Source organism: Meriones unguiculatus, chromosome 1, assembly GCF_030254825.1.
Source record: "Meriones unguiculatus strain TT.TT164.6M chromosome 1, Bangor_MerUng_6.1, whole genome shotgun sequence".
NCBI lineage: Eukaryota > Metazoa > Chordata > Mammalia > Rodentia > Muridae > Meriones > Meriones unguiculatus.
Genome location: NC_083349.1, coordinates 111,039,997 through 111,059,319, shown reverse-complemented (window position 1 = coordinate 111,059,319; position 19,323 = coordinate 111,039,997). Strand labels below are relative to the sequence as shown.

General features: G+C 49.1%; 1 protein-coding gene across 6 annotated transcripts in view; it reads right to left on the bottom strand.

The window, feature by feature from the left end:
• Itsn2 (intersectin 2) overlaps positions 1–19,323 on the bottom strand; it is a 114,368-nt gene that overhangs the window by 4,200 nt on the left and 90,845 nt on the right. For all 6 annotated transcript variants that reach the window (XR_009585029.1, XM_060365277.1, XM_060365273.1 and 3 more), the window contains 8 exons: positions 10,693–10,814; positions 7,533–7,639; positions 6,529–6,712; positions 3,799–3,897; positions 2,952–3,119; positions 2,379–2,594; positions 1,758–1,879; positions 1,030–1,112 (listed from right to left, as the gene is read on the bottom strand). Coding sequence is in view for 5 of the 6 variants with exons in the window: in XM_060365277.1 (XP_060221260.1) it covers positions 1,030–1,112; positions 1,758–1,879; positions 2,379–2,594; positions 2,952–3,119; positions 3,799–3,897; positions 6,529–6,712; positions 7,533–7,639; positions 10,693–10,814 (1,101 nt within the window). In the remaining variant the exon portion in view is untranslated. The remainder of the gene's footprint in view (positions 1–1,029; positions 1,113–1,757; positions 1,880–2,378; positions 2,595–2,951; positions 3,120–3,798; positions 3,898–6,528; positions 6,713–7,532; positions 7,640–10,692; positions 10,815–19,323) is intronic.

Sequence of the window (19,323 nt, the reverse complement as noted above, 5' to 3'; positions counted from 1 at the left end):
AGTCAGTGGTGACTTCAGAGAACAGACGTGAAGTCTGGAGAACAGTGCAGATTTAACGCAGCAGGGCTGCTGTAGGTGCATGGAGGAGGCAGGGTTCTACTTGGGCCTTGAAGAATGGGAAGAGTACTTCCTAAGGGGGGAAGGCCTGGTAGTGCACTGTGACACAGCAATGGGAGAAATGGTGGGAAACAGGCTAAGCGAGAAGAAACGTTGGGGATGAGCCCGAGTTTGGGATTAAGAAAATCTATCTGAGGCCAAATGGAGCCTCTGCAGAGGATACAGGCCCCAGGAGGGCAATAGAGCTGTTGGACAGGGCTTGTCTGGAATGTTGGGATTGCAGAGGGTAACCCTAACCCATCATTGAGCCTGGCAGAATGCATGTTCCATGGGAGGGTTGTCTGAGGGGTACAATGCTCAGAGGAGGGTAGACTCCAGGAAGACAGGAGCAAAGAGAGCTGAGAACTTGGATGGAGCTGTGTGGAGGAGCCTCAGGATATGGGGCAGTCCAGGAGGGTGGGGAAAAGGGTGTGTGTGTGTGTGTGTGTGTGTGTGTGAGTGAGTAGAGGAAGCTAGAACAAGCAATGGGTAGGTTACTAGTGTTCCTAAAAGTGTCATTTACACAGCAATGGGGGAAAGATGTGGGTGAACTTTACTCGGTGCTGAATGAGACAGGGGGGGAGGCACAGGCTGAGAGGAGAGGGGCAGCAAATGGAGCATTCCCAGCAAATGGAGCCAGGAGCGACAAGACATGCCCCGTAGAGTGAGGTTAGCCATTAGAGTGGAGGAAGGAGTAGGGGCAGGACTGGCTGCAGAGAGAAGGCAGGGCCTGCATCTGTCCCATAGCATGTGAGAGCTCAGGGCAGGCTGGCACGGCTGCCATGGGCAGGGGAGGTGTCCAGGCCCTTCCGCTGTGACCTGAATCCATCTCCCGGGCCGCACTGGGGGAGCAGCTGGTGTTCTAGGACATGGCTCCAGTCTGCCCATACCCCCTGGCAGCTGGTTCCTACCCACAGGGGCACCCGCAGTTACCTTGATAAGCCTTTTCCCGCTTCTTCTTCTCAGTGTCAATGTACTGCTCCGAGGCAGCCTTGATCTTCTGGACCCAGGCTGTCCTGGAGAGGAAGCAGAAGGGTGGCCTGAGGACTGCCGGGCAGCTCCTGGGCTCAAGCATATTCCCCAGCCCCACACCTTCTCTCCTTTGCTAACCTTGGCTTCCAGCTTGCTTAGCAGGTTTCCAGTCATACACCTAATCTTAGCCCAGGTGGCAGACTGGACTGCTAATTAAAGAGGAGCAGAGACTTCCTAAAAACAGCTCTCAACAACATGAGGCCCCAGTGAGGGCCTGGGAGCTCAGAGCTGGGAGACACAGCCACACTGGTGGCAACCTGACATGCTGGCTGCTGGCTGGAGAACTGTGCAGAGCAGCAGTGTTCCCTGGGCTTGTCAGAGGCACCTGCCCCGGGAGCTCCCCGGAAGGGAAGCATGGCTGGCGGGCATGTGGTAGGGAGGGTCAAGTGCAAGTCTACAGGGTGCAGATCTGCGGTTAGTGGGGACGGCAGCATGACCTGCCATTTGCGGAGAAGGCACCTGTTACTAGGCAGCTGTGTGACTAGTGTATCCACACCGGGCTACTGTGGGCTGGAGAGGCTGGGGTTAGCGTTAGTAGGGCTTGATCGTGAGTGAAGATGACTTATGGCACTGGGACATGGCCGTGCTTCCTCCTAGAGTTCAGGATAGGTCACATGATCAGGACTGACCTCTCGTTAATGTTGTCTGTTCGGAGGGTGTACACCCGATCAATGTGGGAAATGTGGAAGACAGGCTCATCGCTGGAAGGGTCGGTGGGAAGTTTCACCAACACTTCATTCAGGAAAATGGGCTGAAAGAATTAGGGCCAAAATACTGGCTGTGAGATGGGTTCCAGCAGTCCACCCACCCACCTGTGTCCAGAGAGCTCTTTTAAAAGTTCTGAAAAGCCTTGTGGAGAATCAGAAAGCGGCCTGGTGCCCAAGGTCTATAACCAGGAAGAAAAGCAAGACTGTTTGACAAATACCCAGGACTAAGTGAGTGTCACGGATCTGGGGACAAGTGCCTGGGCTGCTGATCTGACACCTGGCTTGGTGTCCCTGGTCACAGAGACATGGATGCTGGCTGTGGCGTGATGTCATGTTTGCCAGGAGGAAGCCACACTCAGGGGCTGGCTCCTGCTGTCACAGTAGCAGGCAGCTGAGCTTTGGCGCACAGGGCTCCTTCCCTTAGGAAGTGGCAAAGGACACACAAGCCACCTGAAGCAGGGGAGGAGGCCCCGGGAACAGGGCAGGACCAGTGGGAGGGTGTGCTCAGACGGAGGTCCCATCGGCGGCAGACGGTGGACTCACCGTTTTATACATTTTGAACTGAGCACTGGACTTGGAGCTGAAGAGCTTCTCAGAGCCAGAGGAAGCGGTGAACTGCCTGACCATGTAGGTGAGCAGCAGGAAGTCGTTGAAGAGGAACCCGTGCAGTTCCTTATTGCTCTTGGTCTTATATAATTTCCCGCTGTGCAGGAGCTTCCGGGGACCCAGGCAGTTGGTGAGGGAGTTGAAAATAAGTTGCTTAGAGGAAAAAAAATGCACTTTGTAAGTGAACACAAATGACCCCAGTGCCCCGCACCTGAGGGTGCTGTGTTAACATCTTCTACATGGTGACACAGAATTACCTTTCCAGAACACACGCAAATAAAAACCTTCCCATTTATCATTTTTTAGAACTCTCACTGACCCTGTGGAAAATCAGTAGTTGAGTCTACTGATTTCTGCTTACAACAAAACCCCCAATGCACCCCTGCCCAAGGCAGGAAGGCGACCCAAGCGGTGTCCTGCAGGGCTGGACGGTGAACCCAAACCGTCAGTGGAGTGTGGCCTGTCCAGGCTAGGCGAGGGTGGTACAGCCAGCTCAGCTCACAGCCTCACCTCAGCCAAGCCTTCGCACTGCACATGCGTCTGGATCCATTCCAGCCGGTCTGAATTTTCCTTCTCGCGAACCCCCTCGTTCACCTGAGAGCACAGCTCCTCAGCTCGTTCCAGGGCCAGTTTCAGGGAGGAGTGGTCCACGTGATTCTGCGGAGTGTTCTCCAGGATCTGGAGCAGAAGACATTGGCAGGTGGGTCACACTGTGCCCTTAGCCTGCCCACCAGTCGTCCACGGACTCTGTTAGCCCTGTCCTGCTGCTTACTTGAGTGTGGCCTTAGGCGAAACCCCAGTGAGAGGAAAGGTAATGGCGTCTGCCCTGGGAAGCACAGAGTCCCACCATCCTTGGGGGAACAGGGGCTGCTAGCTACACAAACAAGGGGTGACAGAAGGGTAGGGGGTCTGACTGAGTCCTGATAACAGGCCACCAGGTGCCTTCTCAGATCTCCCCAGCAACTGAAGTCATGCTTTTTGTTTGCGTGGTTTTGGCTTTTTGAGTTAGGGTCCCTGAAGTCCAAGCTGGCAGAAAATTCACTATGGTGCTTGCTAAAACCTGTATTCTCTTTAGAAGAAAGGTTAGAGCCCACAGTTCTGCTGATGGTGTTCTCTCTGGGTTGATGGCTCCTCAGCTAGACGCCTTTACCCTCCTGCCCTACAAACACAGTGACCATGGAATGCCAGGGCAGCTCCCGTGGAGGGGGATGACATCAGATCCTGCTTTTATTTCCCACTTCAAGACATTAGCCTTTACACACATAGGAGCCTGGGGCAGGGCAGAGGGATCGCTGGCTGTCTGACTCTGGCCAGCCAGGTGGATCCTTTTCCTGAGTCAGACCACCCGAGGACTCACACTTCGGATGAGCAGGGGGTAGCGAGTGATCCTCTGCATGGGCTTCAGCAGGAAGCTGGACAGGGGCATGCCCTTGCACCGTGGGTCTGAGGCCAACTTCTGCAAAAGAGAGGAGCCTGTGAGAAAACAACAGAAACACTGGCCAGAACTCCTGCTGGGACCACCGTCCAGATTTCAGACAGAACAACAGGATCTGAAATCCCTCAGCTCATGAGCCCAGCCCCACCCGGCTTAGCTTTCTCATGTGTTGTGCAGTTCATTCTTCCTTTGCTTCTAGAACTGCTCACCCCTGGCCATCCCACCCCAGCCCCAGCCCACTGGCTCCCATCTTCAGCACATCTTTCCCCTCCATTTTCTCTCAATGTAGCTGCTGCCCCAGGTTCAAAAAATTGAGGCTCAGCATCTGTAACCAGTCATCCTCTGGAGTTCTATCATTACACTTCGCATTAGATGTTCCAAAGGTACCTGCCTCAGTCTCAACGTAACCCCACATGAGGTTACATTGAGCTACATTTTCTATCTCCATAATGTACCCACTCACCTACCCACACTCCTACCCAGGAGTCCTCACTTCATCTGTCTGCTGACAGCTCTTGATTTCCTTCATTTCAGCATGTCTACCATTCTTGCTTCATCAGAAACAACCACAACTGCCAACTGAGGTAATGAATGTATGAACCTTTGCCAGCACTGTCTCCACTGCCCTTTTTTACATGCCTGATTCAACATTAATCTCATTCATTTATTCATTCATTCACTTTACATCCCAGTCATAGCCCCTCATTCTTCTCTGCCTGGTCCCACCCTCTTTCCCTCTTCCCCTTCCCCTCAGAAAAGGGGAGACCCCCACCCCCACCCATCCCAGCATATCAAGTCATATCAGGATTGAACATCCTCTACCATGGTGGCCAGGCAAGGCAGCCCCCCCCCAGGTGGAAATGATAAAAAAGAATGTAAGAGAGTCCTTGTCAGGGACAGGCCCCATTCCTCTCACTAGGGAAGAAGACCAAGCTGTCAGTGTACATATGTGTAGGGGGCCTAGGTACAATAAAAAAAATTCTGGAGGTATCTCCATCTCTGATCTCAAGCTGTTCTACAGCGCAACAGTAATAAAAACTGCATGGTACTGGCATAGAAACAGACTGGTGGATCAACTGAGGACCCAGAAATAAATCCACATATCTACAGACATTTGATTTTTGACAAAGAAATCAGAACCATACAACGGAAAAAAGATATCATCTTCAACAACTGGTGCTGGTCTAACCGGATGTCTACATGTAGAAAAATGCAAATAGAGCCATATTTATTACCCAGCACAAAACTCAAGTCCAAGTGGATCAAGGACCTTAACATAAAACCAGATATACTAAATTTATTAGAAGAGAAAGCCTTGAACTCATTGGCACAGGAGACAAGTTCCTGAACAGAACACCAACAGCTCAGGCTCTAAGATCAACAATTAATAAAAGCTTCTGTAAGGCAAAGGACACTGTCATCAGAACAAAACGACAGCCTACAGACTGGGAAAATTTCTTTACCGACCCCACATCTGAAAAAGGGCTAATATCCAAAATATATAAAGAGTTCAAGAAAGTAAATACCCACAAAACAAATAATCCAATTGAAAATGGGGTACAGGGCTAAACAGAGAATTCTCCACAGAGGAATCTCAAATGGCAGAGAAACACAGAAATGTTAACATTAACTTCTTAAGTCCCAGTCCATGCTTCTCTGTGGCTACTTTCCCCTGGGACACCCTCCCTCCTCTCTGTGGCTCCTCTGGGCACCAGGTCATACAGGGTGCATCATGCTTTCGTGTCTCCTCCATCAGACTGTAAGGACATGGCGCAGCAGCTGAAGACGGTCACTGGCACTCTGGGGTGAGCACCTTTGTAAGTGCTGTAAGCGACCGCAGTAAGTGACTGCGAAATCATGTACTCCAGTCACAGACAGGAAGACTGTCCTCCTTTTGGTTTTTTGATAGACATGCACCCACCTACTTTGCTATGAAGGTATCTCCATGCTTTTTTTATTTCTATTGAGAAGTCATATTTGGGGGCTAGGGTTGTAGCTCAGAGGAAGGATTCTTGTCTAGAATGAGCAAGGCCAACAATAACGTAAAGCAAGCTCTTTTTCTTCTGGAATAAGATGGTTATTAAACAAACATAATTTGCAAAATTAAGAAGTGATATTACAGGTGGCTGGAGAGCTGGCTCAGCCGTTACGAGCACTGGCTGCTCTTGCAGAGGACCTGCATTTGGTTTCCAGTACCCATATGGGGGCTCACAACCACCTGTAACTCCAGTCCCAGGGAATCCAATGTTCTTTTCTGACCTGCACAGGTGCCAGGCATGCACGTGGTTCACAGACATAGACGTAGGCACATGCAAACACCCATACACACAAATAACTAAAAAAGATGTGGCGTTATGGAAGTTTCTTTGGAAAAACAAAGCAGTTGATACATATGGTTGTTAACAAAACAAAACAGCACCTACTTATCCAGGGTGCACAAATCATAGTTGTAGTGCCAAGGGAAATAAGCTCTACCTGGGACACCGTCACACTCAGGAAGCTGCTCACCATGTTTGTGCCTCCTTTGGAAACTGACCGGACACTCCTGTCGGCTGCTGCGATGCCACAGCGGGAGGCGTGCCGCTGCCTCCAGGCTGAGGAGGCCTGTACTGCCCGCAGCACAGACATCCAGATGTCCCAGGCTGGGCATACCTTTAAAAATTCCTTGAAGTCCGTGTCCTCATCTGTCTTCTGCTGTAACAGGGTTGCCCCATTCAGCTGACAGCTGCAGAACCGGATGTAGGCCTGCATGTGGGACAACTCTGCCGCCAGGATGTCCCCAATCATCTGAACTGGCATCTTCTCACCCCCAGTCTTCTTCCGTACCCGCAAGGCCCTGAAAGGAACTGACAGGTCACTCTCTTCTCCACAAATGTCCTTCCTTGGCAATTAAAGGGCGAAAGCTACGGAGATCAAAAACAATGGCACCCAGCACATGACCTAGGAACCTTGGACCCTGGGAATAAATGGCTGGTAGGAAGGGGCAGAAGTGTGGCCTAAAGCTCTGTTGGCTGAGCCAGTGTGATGGAAACATTAGCAAAGAAGAAAAAGGCAATGAGGTCTATACATCAGGGTGCTTTCTAGGCCTTTGGGAGAGTCTTCAATTCACCTCAGTTTTTTTTGACAAAGTTCCTTTTGAAAGATAAAATCTGTTTTTCCTCATTTAAATCCATGAGAAAGAAATTTCCAAGAAGGGGACCACAGTGGCTAGGGGTTGGAGAGGACCGGTGTCTTCATGGTGGCTGTGGCCCTGGCAGGGCAGGGATGCGGGCAGGGTTAAACTGGCCAGCTGGCCTGCAACACTGTATAAGGACAGAAAGCTCTCTAGGGCGGGAACAGCACATGAGCCCTGTGCAGTCACCTGGCTGTGGCTACAGCCCTCTTCTGCCTGTCCCTCCCCTCCTGCCGAGCCCGTGCTGTACCAGCTTGGGATCGCTCACTGGCAGCTTTCCCTGTTCAATCAAAGTAGTTTGGCAAGATACTTCTTTACTTTTCTCAACAATTACGTGTTTAAGTTACCGGGCATCTCAGCAAAGGCTACTGGACTGCAAGGCGTACAGGGGCAGAACAGAGCTGAGAGTTCCCTTGCTGGACGGTCCCTGAAGGGCTCCGGGGATGACGGCACATGACACCGGCACGTGACACCCACAACTCACTTCAACAGCTTCGTGTTGGACATGATGAGCTCCTTCCAGTTCACAAAGATCAAGGCCATTTCTGCTTCAGTGAGGGAGCCCGACTCTGCCATCCGTTTCTGGAAAACCTGAGTTCAAAACATAGACCTAGCTTAGCCGGAGTGTGGGTACTCAGCCACCTGTGACTTCCTGCACCCAAACAGCAAGACAGCGGCACTTCAAAGCAGCAGGTTTACGGCTGGAGATTTTTAAAGGGCTACTTGTCGTTACTGCGCATGTGTGCATGTGAGGGAGAAGAGGCAGAAACTAAGATGGAGCCGGAGGGGCGTGTATGTCACAGTGTAGAGGGCGGCTTTTGTGGGTGGGTTTGCTCCTTCCACGTTTTCGAGGTGAAAGGATCTCACTGAGCAGTGCACCTGCCTTCAAGCTTCTGAGCTATTCTCCTGTGTCCGCCACCCAAAGGATATTACAGATATTACAGACCCCAGGGACTGAACTCCAGGACAAAAGCTTTGACCGGCTGAGCCATGCTGGCTCACTATTAGATTTGAAACTGCACAACTTCCCTACTTTTCCTAGTTAGAATTCTATTAAGGCTGATTTTTTTAGGGCTGAATCTCCTGCCTCCTTCTTAGGCTTGCCGAGGGGACCAAGCAGCGCTGGGCACAGAGCCCTGCACAGTGGAACCCACAGAACAGACAGAGTGACTGCTGTGGAGCTGAGCATTTTGGAATTCTTGGGACCCTCTGAGTTTGCTGGAAAACAGTGCTGCCTTCTGCCACCCCATAATGACCCTGAGCAGATGTGCCCAGCAGAAGCCGGCAGCAGAAATACTCTCCACCTGAATTCCACAAGCATACACGTGTATACGGGGTTCCCGCTTAACTGCATGGATAGCACAGGTGAAGCGACTCAGCTCCTGGCATCGCTCATTGGCTTATGAAGAAGCCGCAGCTCACAGAGTGATTTGCCCAAGGTCCGTGAATACAAGGCTCTCTTTTATACCATACACAAGCTGCACACTCGCCAGGGGATGAGGTGCAGCCCCCTGAGGCTCACAGGCCTTGAGACCTCACCACAGGCCCTGACACTGCAGTGTAACTCGTAGGTCCCTAGCCCCCTCTATACAGCCACACTTCTTCCTCCTCCTGGCAGCGCAGACTCAATGGTGGTCTGACCATACCTGGTGAGCCCTTCCTGGTTGGGGCCGGACCTATTCTCTGGGCTTGATTAGATTACTGTCCCTCTTTTGGTCTTTCTCCAACAGGATGACTGTGCAAAAGAAAGACAGGAACTCCTTGGCTACCTGTGGTCTCTGCCATAGAACCTTATGGAATGTTTGTGTGTTAACGTGGGCCACAGCTGTCAGTAGAAATGCTGTAACCTGGGGTGATGTCTGAGCTCCACACAACACGGGGGACACCTACAACAACCCTGCAAACATTGTCCTCCTGCTCCTGGGCTGCCTCTGAAGGGGAGGCAAGGCCTCTGTTCTTAATTCACTGCTGAGTTGCTTATCTATGCAGAAGCCTCGGGAGCAGGCTCAGGGAGGAAGGCAGAGGGAAAAAGATGGTAGTCTTTAGAAACGTCCACGAGAAAGTCATTTTGGCATAGTGCTTCCACCCTAGATCCCTGACAGCTTCTTAGAATACTGGGTGAGGAGGGCCGAATGGACATTCCTGAGGTGCCCAGCTGGAGTAGGCAAGCACCCCATGTCTGCTTATATTCTGGGTGAGTACTTGGGACCCCACAGCCATTTGCAGTCCCCCTGGACTGTGCCTGGCAGCAGCACTGACATTCCTAGGAGGTTGGTTGGGATCATGGGCTTTTCTTCTAGGCCATCTGTACTGGTATAGGGAAGTAAGAGAAAAATGCATCTAATCACTCAATTCAAAGGCTGACCAGGGCCAGGCTAAGTTTGGGAATGAAGAATGAAGGACAGACAGATAGGGCGAAGGATTTAACTCAGTTGGTAGATGCCTGCCTAGCAGGCATGAAGTCTGGGGTTCAGTCCCCAACACCACATAAACTGGGTATGATGGCACATGCTTGTAACCCCAGTGCTTGGAAGATGGAGGCAAGAGGATCAGCTGTTTAAGGTCATCTTTAATTATATAACAAGTTCAAGGCCAGCTTGGGCTACATGAGACCCTGTCTCAAAACCAACCAACCAACCAACCAACCAACCAACCAACCAACCAAACAGTGGAATATGTATGTATACATATATGTATATGTATGTATGTGTGTGTGTGTGTATATATATATATATATATATATATATATATATATATATATATATATAGTGCTCACAGGTGTGAGGAAAACAGGCATTCCCAGTGCAGGAGTGAGGGCAGTATATGTGTGCAGGAGGTGCTGCAGCTGGCTGAGGGCAGGCCCCACTGGGGCAGATGCAGAAAGATGCATCCCCTGCTCCACTCTGCTCGCCAGGTCACAGCAGGTATGTACCTTGGTACGTTTCCTGGCAACTGAAAGCCATGGAAGCAGAAGCAGAGTAGAAGCAGAGTAGAAGCAGTGTAGAAGCAGAGTCGCCTTTTGTGCTTTCAGACACAAGCCACTGTCAAGTGTGCCTCTCAAGAGGACGCTGTCATCAGCTTAGATGCCACTGGCCATGTGTACAGGTACACACAGTATATACATGACTTGGGAAACTTTTACAGGTTGCTCCCGTTTGGTTTCCTAAGCTGACATAAACATTAGCTAGAGGTAGCAAAGCCAAGGGAAACGTCAGGTTTCCAAATGGCATTGTAAATACAGTTAGGCAAGAACTGGACCAAGCCCATGGAGGCCTTCACACCCTCTCCATGCCCTTCTCCTTCAAACATCCACCTAGGACATACCCCGGTGCCCTTCTCCCTGCTCTACACTGAGCGGACTCAGCTGGGGAAGAGCCTGTGCCTGCATTAGGACCTTAGTCTTCTGCCTTATCAGCGAACAGGGGCAGCTAACAGCTACAGGAGGTCCCGTCACTGTCTGGGGGTCACATGGAAGTGATGCCCAGACAGAGGACACAGCTCAATGGTAACACAGGTGTGTGGCATGTGAGAGGTCCTGGGCTTCTGACCCAGCCCTGCAATAAAGATGGCTCACAGTGCTTCCAAGTGAGAGTGGCAGGGACGGCCAACCTCCGTCTCCTGCTGGAGCCAGCGACAGCCCTCACCTCAACAACCAGCTGCAGATCATCCACATAGCGCTCTTCCGTCTGGATGAGCTCGTGAATGTAGCCCTGTCTCTTCCTCTCCATGGGCTGCATCGTGTCCAGGGCTTGGAGATCAGCACACCCTGCCAAGAGAAGAGTTGTAGAACTTAAAGCACCGCTTTAGTCACCTCACAGGAAACGGACATTTCTCAGCAGACGTGCCGGGCCGCCACAGGAGTGTCACACGTTTGCAGAGAGCTGGCGGGAGACACTGCTCAGTGCTCCCACAGGTCAGTTTTACCACAGCTGTGGAGTTAGAGCATGCTCCTGTTTGCTGAGCAACAGTGGGAGAATTCGGGATTCTAGAAATAGCTCAAACAGACCAGAATTTCAGCATCTCATGGCTCCCAAAAATTCTTGAAATGATTAAATAAATCAGTATTGAGACCGATGTTTTCCAAACTACAGCTCATGAGCCATCGCTGGGTCATCAATTTTGGCCCAACATTCACAAAAGAAGTACAGTCTATCACTCACATGGTGCTGGCAAGTGCTTAGATGATATAAAATGCCCAAATTCACTTTGAAGTACTGTTAGGAAAACGACAACAACAAAAAGGCCGGAGAACCTGTTTCCGGAGTTTTCCAAGGAAAGATCTAAGGATAGAAGGTCTGAAGTTCTCAGGACCCAACAAGACCCAATAAGCCCACTGAAAGCAAGCCTGCAGGCCTGGACCCACCATAGGATGCAGACATAGCTACTCAGAGGAGTCACAAGCAGCTCACAGGCACTGCATCCGTTCACAGGCACATCAGAGACTGATATCACAGCCGAAGCAAAGCCTCGGCCCAGCAGTCCCGGGAACTATCCTTCAGGCAGCCCTTCCTTAGGCAAAACGCAGAAACAGGTATCGCAAAGCCAGATTTGTAGGAGGCTGTGTGATTGGATGGGGGCAGCTAACAGGTCAAACCAATGTGGAACTTAATCACACTAACTGGCTTCTGGCTGGTGGCAGGAGGCCCTGTGGTCAATTAACTCATGATTATTATTGTTTAAATCTTTTTTCCCCATTATTTATGTGTATGAACTCAACGAGGTCACAGAGATGTAAAGTCTCCTGGAACTTTAGTCACAGTTGTGAACTGCCTAATGTGGATGCTGGGATTCGCACTCAGGTTCTCTGCAAGAATGCAGTGTCTTAACCACTGAGCCATCCCTCCAGCCCAATCACCAATTAAACTGTAACCAAATGACCACTGTAGCTGTTTTCTGTAGACCTCATTTCTGTTTTCAGATAAATGTTATTGGATAACATTGCTAGCTAAAGTCTCAGTAGTTCTGGTAAATGCTACTCAGGAATCATTTTTAGTTTGTGGTTATTTGCTGAAATAAATGCTACTAAACTGAACTGGCTTAAGAAATTTCCCTTTCCCTCTAAATGGTATCCAGGATGCTGCCACGTGAAGCAGCAGTAAAGTATTTCCAGCCATAATGAAAAATAATTCTTTGTAAGCTAATAATAAATAAGTGAAAATTAAAAAATCACAGGGGGGAAAAAGCTGGGTTCAGGGAGCTAGCTCAGCAGGTAAGGGTGCTTGCTGACAAGCTTGATGCCCTGAGTTTGAGCTCTTGAACTCATGATAGGAGGAGAAAACTGACTCCCACAAGTTGTCCCCTGATTTACGCACACACACACACACACAAACTGACTCCCACAAGTTGTCCCCTGATTTACACACACACACACACACACACACACACACACACACACACACACTTTCGTTTGTTTCGTTTTGCATTTTTAGAGCTAAGCTGGGAGAAGACAATGAAGTGTGGAGTGTTCTTCCCCTGAGGCAGCAGAGAGCTGTCCCTAGCACAGGCTGGGTATGAAGACAGTGGTGGAGGATGCAGAGGTCCCCACAGGGAGCCCAAAGCAATGAAAGAGCGCTGGCCAGAGGGAGAGCACACAGGGATCCAACTCCTTCCTCCTCCTTGCTGGGGGGGACCAGGAGGGTGGTGCCCATGAGGCGAGCACTCAGGCGGCTTACACCCTTTCTGACCTTGGCGAGCACTCAGGCGGCTTACACCCTTTCTGACCTCTTTCCACTGCAGGACTAGAGACTGAGCTCACGACCTTGTGCATGCTAGGCCAGCGCTCTACCACTGAGCTGTATTCCCACCCTCTCATGAGGTCGGGTGTGGTGGTGAACATCTTTAATGCTAGCACTCAGGAGGCAGAGGCTGGTGGGTCTCTGTGAGTTTGAGGCCAGCCTGGTCTACAGAGTGAATTCCAGGACAGCCAAGATTACACAGACAAACCCTGTCTCAAAAAAGAAAAGAAAGAAAGAAAGAAACCAACAGTGCACATGTACGGGTGTTTGTGTGTTGTACAGATTTGGGCTAATATACGGTTTAGTGAGGACAGTTTTTTTTCTAATTCTGCAGGCAAGAATGACAGGTTTATTTAAAAAAAATTGCTCAATTTAGTGGGTGACATGGGGCGCTGCCAACCAGAAACCACAGTGCTACTGTCATCCTCAAACTGCCAACTTTGGAGCACTGAATTTTGTTCTGTCTGCCAAGGAGAACTGCAAGCAGCATATACACATGAAGACCAGTTGGATGCGGGCGTGACTGGACTGTGTCTAGCATGGAGGACAAGTGTGGCTGACGGCTCATGGGCAGTGCTACTCACTGCGTCATCAGAGACACTGGTCATGGCCAAGTGACTGCCGGAAGCAATCAGAACCTCTGATGAGGTTACTGCACCTGTTACTTTAAAAAAATCAAATTTTATGTGTATGGGTGTTTTGCCTGCATGTATGTCTGTATACCAGGTGAGTGCCTGGAACTCACAAAATGAGAAGAGGGCACCAGATCCCCTAGAGCTGGATTCCAGCTGGCTGTGAGCCACCATGTGGGTGTTCTTAACCATTGAGCCAGCCCAGGGCCTATGGTGTTTTATAACCTCAGTCATTCATGTTCCTTGTTTGGGAGTTTTTGAAATATCTGCATTCAATCTCTACTATTGTGTAGTACTTTTCTTTAAAAATTTTCTTTCTTTCTTTTCTTCCTTCTTTCTCCCTTCCCTTCTTTCTTTCTTCCCTTCTTTCTTTCTTCCCTTCTTTCTTTCTTTCTTTCTTTCTTTCTTTCTTTCTTTCTTTCTTTCTTTCTTTTTCTTTTCTCTCTCTCTCTCTCTCTCTCTCTCTCTCTCTCTTCCTTTTTTCCCTTGTTTTATTGAGACAGAGTTTCTCTGTGTAGCCCTGGCTGTCCTGGAACTCACTTTGTAGACCAGCTGGCCTTGAACTCACAGAGATCCTCCTACCTCTGCCTCCAGAGTGCTGGGATTAAAGGCATGTGCTGCCACCTCTAGCTTTAAACAATTTTTACTTACACTGTACATTTATTTATTGTGTGTCTGTGTATGCGTGTGCCACAGCACAAGAGTGGAAGTTGGAGGACGTTCAGGAGTTGGCTCTTCCTTCCACCACGTGGGCGCTGGACACTGAGCTCAGGCTGCCATGCTTGGTTGGGCAGCCCCCTTGAGCAGCTGAGCGGCCTCACCAGCCCTCCACGCTTTTCTTTATATTCACTCATGTTTAGAGTGAAGTGTACTTGTGGGTTTTTGTAAGTCATTAAGGTGGATACATAATCATTAAAATGAGTCTGCGTGAGTCTGTGGTGCTGGGGCTCAAATGCAGAAGGCTGTGCGCACTGGGCAAGCACTCTACCACTGGGCCCCAGCCCCAGCCCTGAGCCTGGACACATTCTGTAGAGCACTGCATTTGTACCTCTGTGCCTGTATCTCACTTTCAGTGATTTCCCTTAACATGCACCAGCACCACCTATCTAGAACAGCTTAGAGCCTCAGGAAGAGCCTCAAGCAGCATCCATGTACATTGACAAGTACATGGCGTATGCTTCGCAAGGATGAGGGTGGGGTTGACTCATCACTGCACCACCCTGACCCCCTGCATTTCATTCCAATGGCCCTTCGAATCCTATTCTTGGTTCGGTTTCTGACCATTCACTTCCTGTGTTCAGGGGGCCAGTCTCCCCTAAACTTTCTGCCTTTTACTCTCTCACTCATATTTCTTTTCTGGTCAGGGTACCAGAAATCCTATTTCTCTGTAGGGCCAGAATCCTTAACTGGTCTTCTCTTGCAGATGCACCCCACCCCATATTCAGTTTTCACAGCTTCATTTTTAGCCATAAAGAGTTAGATGTCCCTCCTGCTCATTAGTAAAGACAAGCACACTGGCACATTTCCTTCAGCCCTATTCCCTCTCCAGCATCTCTCCTTTTCATGTCATTGACAAAGTCACCAGAAGGTCTACACTTGTGACTCCCTTTCCTTTCTTTAGCTGTGCTAACACCACCATCGGGGGGGAGGCAGGAAGGACCCCAATATTGCTGGGTTCAGTGCCCTCTTCAAGCTCACAGCCTCCTCCACCTGCCCCTGCACTGATACCTCGGAAATGCTGCCCCTTCAGAGTCTTGCTGTGTCCCTTCTCAGCCTTTGCGATGTTCTTCTTCCTGGTACCTCCTTTCTGAATGTCTCCCTCTGTCTGCTGCCAAGCTCTCTGCTTCTCCTGAACTGGCAAAGGCCAAAATAGGAGATAGCATTCCTGTCCTGTAAGGTCACAGGAATCTGGCCACACTGCGGGGGAAGCTTTCTTCTTGCTCTTCGTGGGCCACAGTGCCATCAGCCTATTTGATTCTGAGAAGCCCTGTCCCTATACTCATCAACGAGGCGTGTGCCTGAACCCATCCAGTGGAGCCTGTCCAATAAAGAGGTGCTGCAGATGTAAACCACACACTGGACTCTGAAGACATATTTAAGTATGAAATTTAAAATATTGCATCAGTAGTATATTGGCCAGATGCTGGTGGAATTCTGTGATTCTAACACTCAGAAGATGGAGGCAGGTGGATCTGGAGTTAACAGGCCAGCCTGGGCTACACAGTAAGACTCTCAAAAACAACCCAGTTAACCAACCAACCAGCTAGCTAACCAACCAAACTTACTGTATATCAGAATGATATTTTGGATACACAGATTATATACTACTGGAATTTTGTGTATTTTTACTTAAAAATATGACTACTGGAAAAATTTAAATATGGGGCTTCTCCAGCTACTCCCTTATTTCTGTTGAACAGTTCTAGCCAGCCACTGTATGTATATATATATATATATATATATATATATATATATATATATACATTTTTTAATGTTCCTTTCCTCACACAATGTTAGATGGCTCCCACTGACTACAGAATGAAGTTCTAACTGAGCAGCACGGCTCCAGGGTCTCCACTGTCCAGCTCCAGGTTGCTTCCTAGCTTCTGCACTGACTGCTCTGCCATCTCCCCCATCCTGCCCCCACCTCCTGCCTGGGGCTCATCCTTACAGTGTGGCCCACAGTCTTCCTGCAGCTCTGCGGAGTTCTGCCTTTCCTTCCTCCTTCACAGTCTGGTTCCCACAGAGAATCCTTCAAAGTGAGGCTCGAGGGGCACCACTGTGGGGAAAAATCCTTTCCCATCCTTCGTCCCACTGATACCCAGGCTTGTTTCTCTGTGGCTCCTTGTTATTGGTTTGTGTCCACAGTCGGTGGCCACTGTGGGTAGTGGTAGCATTTGTTCTGCCCTGGTCCTACACTTCCGGCCCCTGATCCTGTATTTTAATATGCTATATAAACTAGCTCGTATCGTCCTTAGTCCATAAAGTGATAGGCCCCCTGGTCTATGTCTAACACAGGTCTAAGTATCAGACTAGGTATGGTGCTCTGAGCCCAGGGACCAGCCACGTTTGTTAAGCGGTGAGAACATGGTGTTGGGCCTGGGCCATTTGCTCCCAGGTGCACTTTCACCTTGACCTTTGCACAGAGGCAGAGCCTGTAGGCTGCTCTCTCTGTGCTCTTGCTGTAGCTGGCTTCTGCCTGGGTCTGGCAGGGGATTAGAGATGACAGGGTATAAATCCTTCTACTGGAATGAGGGACTAAGAAACGGCTTTGTCCCTGCTGGGGGAAGAATGGAGATGTTGGCTTAAGCATCACCAAAACTTGGATTTTAAAAATTCTCAAACTATTGATTGAACACAAAAATTGTCCCCCAGCTTGTGGTAATTCAGGAGTGCTCAGCCAAAGAAAGTGTATAACGTGTTGGGAGGGTTACTCTCACCGCCAGGAAACCATGTCCTACTAAAGAAGAGCTCAAAGTACAAAAGTCTCTCTCTCTCTCTCTCTCTCTCTCTCTCACACACACACACACACACACACACACACACACACACAACACAACGAGAGAACTTATCTCAAAAAAATAAGGTGGCAAGCAACAGAAGACACCTGACTTTGACCTCTGGCTTCCACACCAGTGTACATGCGCACCCACACGAACACATACATTAACACACACATGCACCACATACAATACACCCAAAACGCACAGATTTTAAAAAAGCAAAGGCAAACAGTAAATATTATCACCGAAGTAATACGTTAATGGATAAAATACCAAATTAAATCCCTCTAAGAATTATTAAGTGTGAGATGTAAAGACAAGTGTTTAGAAACTAGCTCAGAAAGAAAGACAGAAAACACAAACGATGACAAAGCCAGCACGCGGGACACAGCACACCCTGAGCAGTGCTTGAGGCAGGGAGGATAAAAGGAAGGCAGCGCTGAGATCACAACAGTTCTCTCTCTTACGGATTGCATCACTAATGTCGTATCTACAGAGTCATCACCAGGCTGGGTGTGGCAGCTCCTGGCTGTAATCCAGGATTCAGAAGACTAAGACAGAGGCACTGAGATGAATTGGAGGTCAGCCTGGACTATATACTGAATTTCAGGCTTGTGTGAAACTGTAAAACTTTTATCTTGGAAAACTAGAATCAAACAGAAAAATAAAGCAAAATAGAATAAAGCAAATCCCAAAGGATCCACATGAGACGCTGTCAGCCATCACCTGGGAGATATGACAATATTGAGCTTGTCTGTAATGCACAAAAAGCCTCAAAGTGTAACATAAAAGGTGGAATTTTTTTCTGAAAATAAATATGCGTCCTTGCAAAAGAAGAAAAAGGAAAAAGAAAAAAGGCAACAATAATGGTAAAGCTAATACTTTTAAATGAAAATTATCAATGTGAGCAGTTTGAACAGTTAATAAGCTTGACATGTGAACACATGTAAGAGAATACACATTTCAACAAATACCAGTGTCTATGGGAAAACATTTACTGAACATAACAGGAAATGTGAACAGTTAACACTACTTTCAAGTGCTTCTCTTTAAAATTCTTTATGAGGCTGTTGAGATGGTTCAGGGACCAAGGGCACTGGCTGCTCTTGCAGAGGACCTGAGTTGGGTTCCCAGCACCCACAACAGGCTGTGCACAGCTGCCTGAAACTCCAGGGGACCCAGCATTCTCCTCTGGTCTCTACAGGCACCTGCACTCACATGCACATATTCCCCCACACATTAAAAAAAAAAACAACAAATGAAAACCTTTTATTTATTATCATTCTGTCTGGTGTGTACACCACTGTCTGCAGGCAGAGGGCGGCTCTGTGGAGCTGGTGCTCTCCTCCCACCTGTAGGTGGGCTCCAGGGATTGACCGCAGGCCATACGGCTTGTGTGGCCCTGCTTTACCACTGAGCCGTCTCACCAGCTCTTCACGTGTTTTTACTGTAACTGTGATTATGTGTGTGTGTGATGTTTGTGCATGAGCATGCATACCATGATGCATGTGTAGAGGTCAGAGGACAACTCTGTGGATTTAGTTTTTCTCCTTCCTTTGGACTCATGTTTTCAGGATTCTGCTGTGTATGCCTTTACCTGCAGAGACACCTTGCTGGCCCCAAATATTTTTTGCTGAAAGAAAGGCAGCTTCCTAATGTCCCCCGTGGTTATTTCACTAGTAGCAGGAACTCATTTTAGCTGACTCACCACTAACTCTTAGGATCCCTCTTTCCGGTTCTGTAGATCCTCCCAGGGCCAGGCAAGAGTCCCACCCCACCCCCTCCTTCCTCTAGGTCAGCATCTCTCCTAATTTTGTGCTACCTCCTTGCCCTGCCTTTCTAGGTCTCCCTTCCTCATCCTCTGCAGCCATTCGGACTCCTCATGGTGAGTGAGTGTCTTGTTTCTGGCCTTGGGACTCTTTTCTGTGGACTCAGCGATCTGGGTAAGGATGTGTTGGCCCACTCCCACATTTACACTCTGCACGCGACTGTACATTCTCTTGCCTATGCAGGATCTCCCTCATCAAGACAGCGCTAAACGCCACATCCTTACCATTGCTGCCTAACTAGCTCTTCCTCCAGCACCTTCTTTTTTTTTTTTAATTGATTTATTTATTTATGTATGCATTCTGTGTACATTGCCAGAAGAGGGCATTATATCCCATTATAGACGGTTGTGAGCCACCATGTGGTTGCTGGAATTGAGCTCAGAACCTCTGGAAGAGCAGCCAGTGCTCTTAACCTCTGAGCCATCTCTCTAGCCCCCCTCCATCACCTTCTAACTCACTACCAGCACCATTTCTTCCCAGCTCATGCTAAGATCTCTGGATACAGACCTTCTTACCCTTCTTACTCACTGGCCCTAATGCCAAAACATACCCATAATCTGACCAGTTTGCACCACA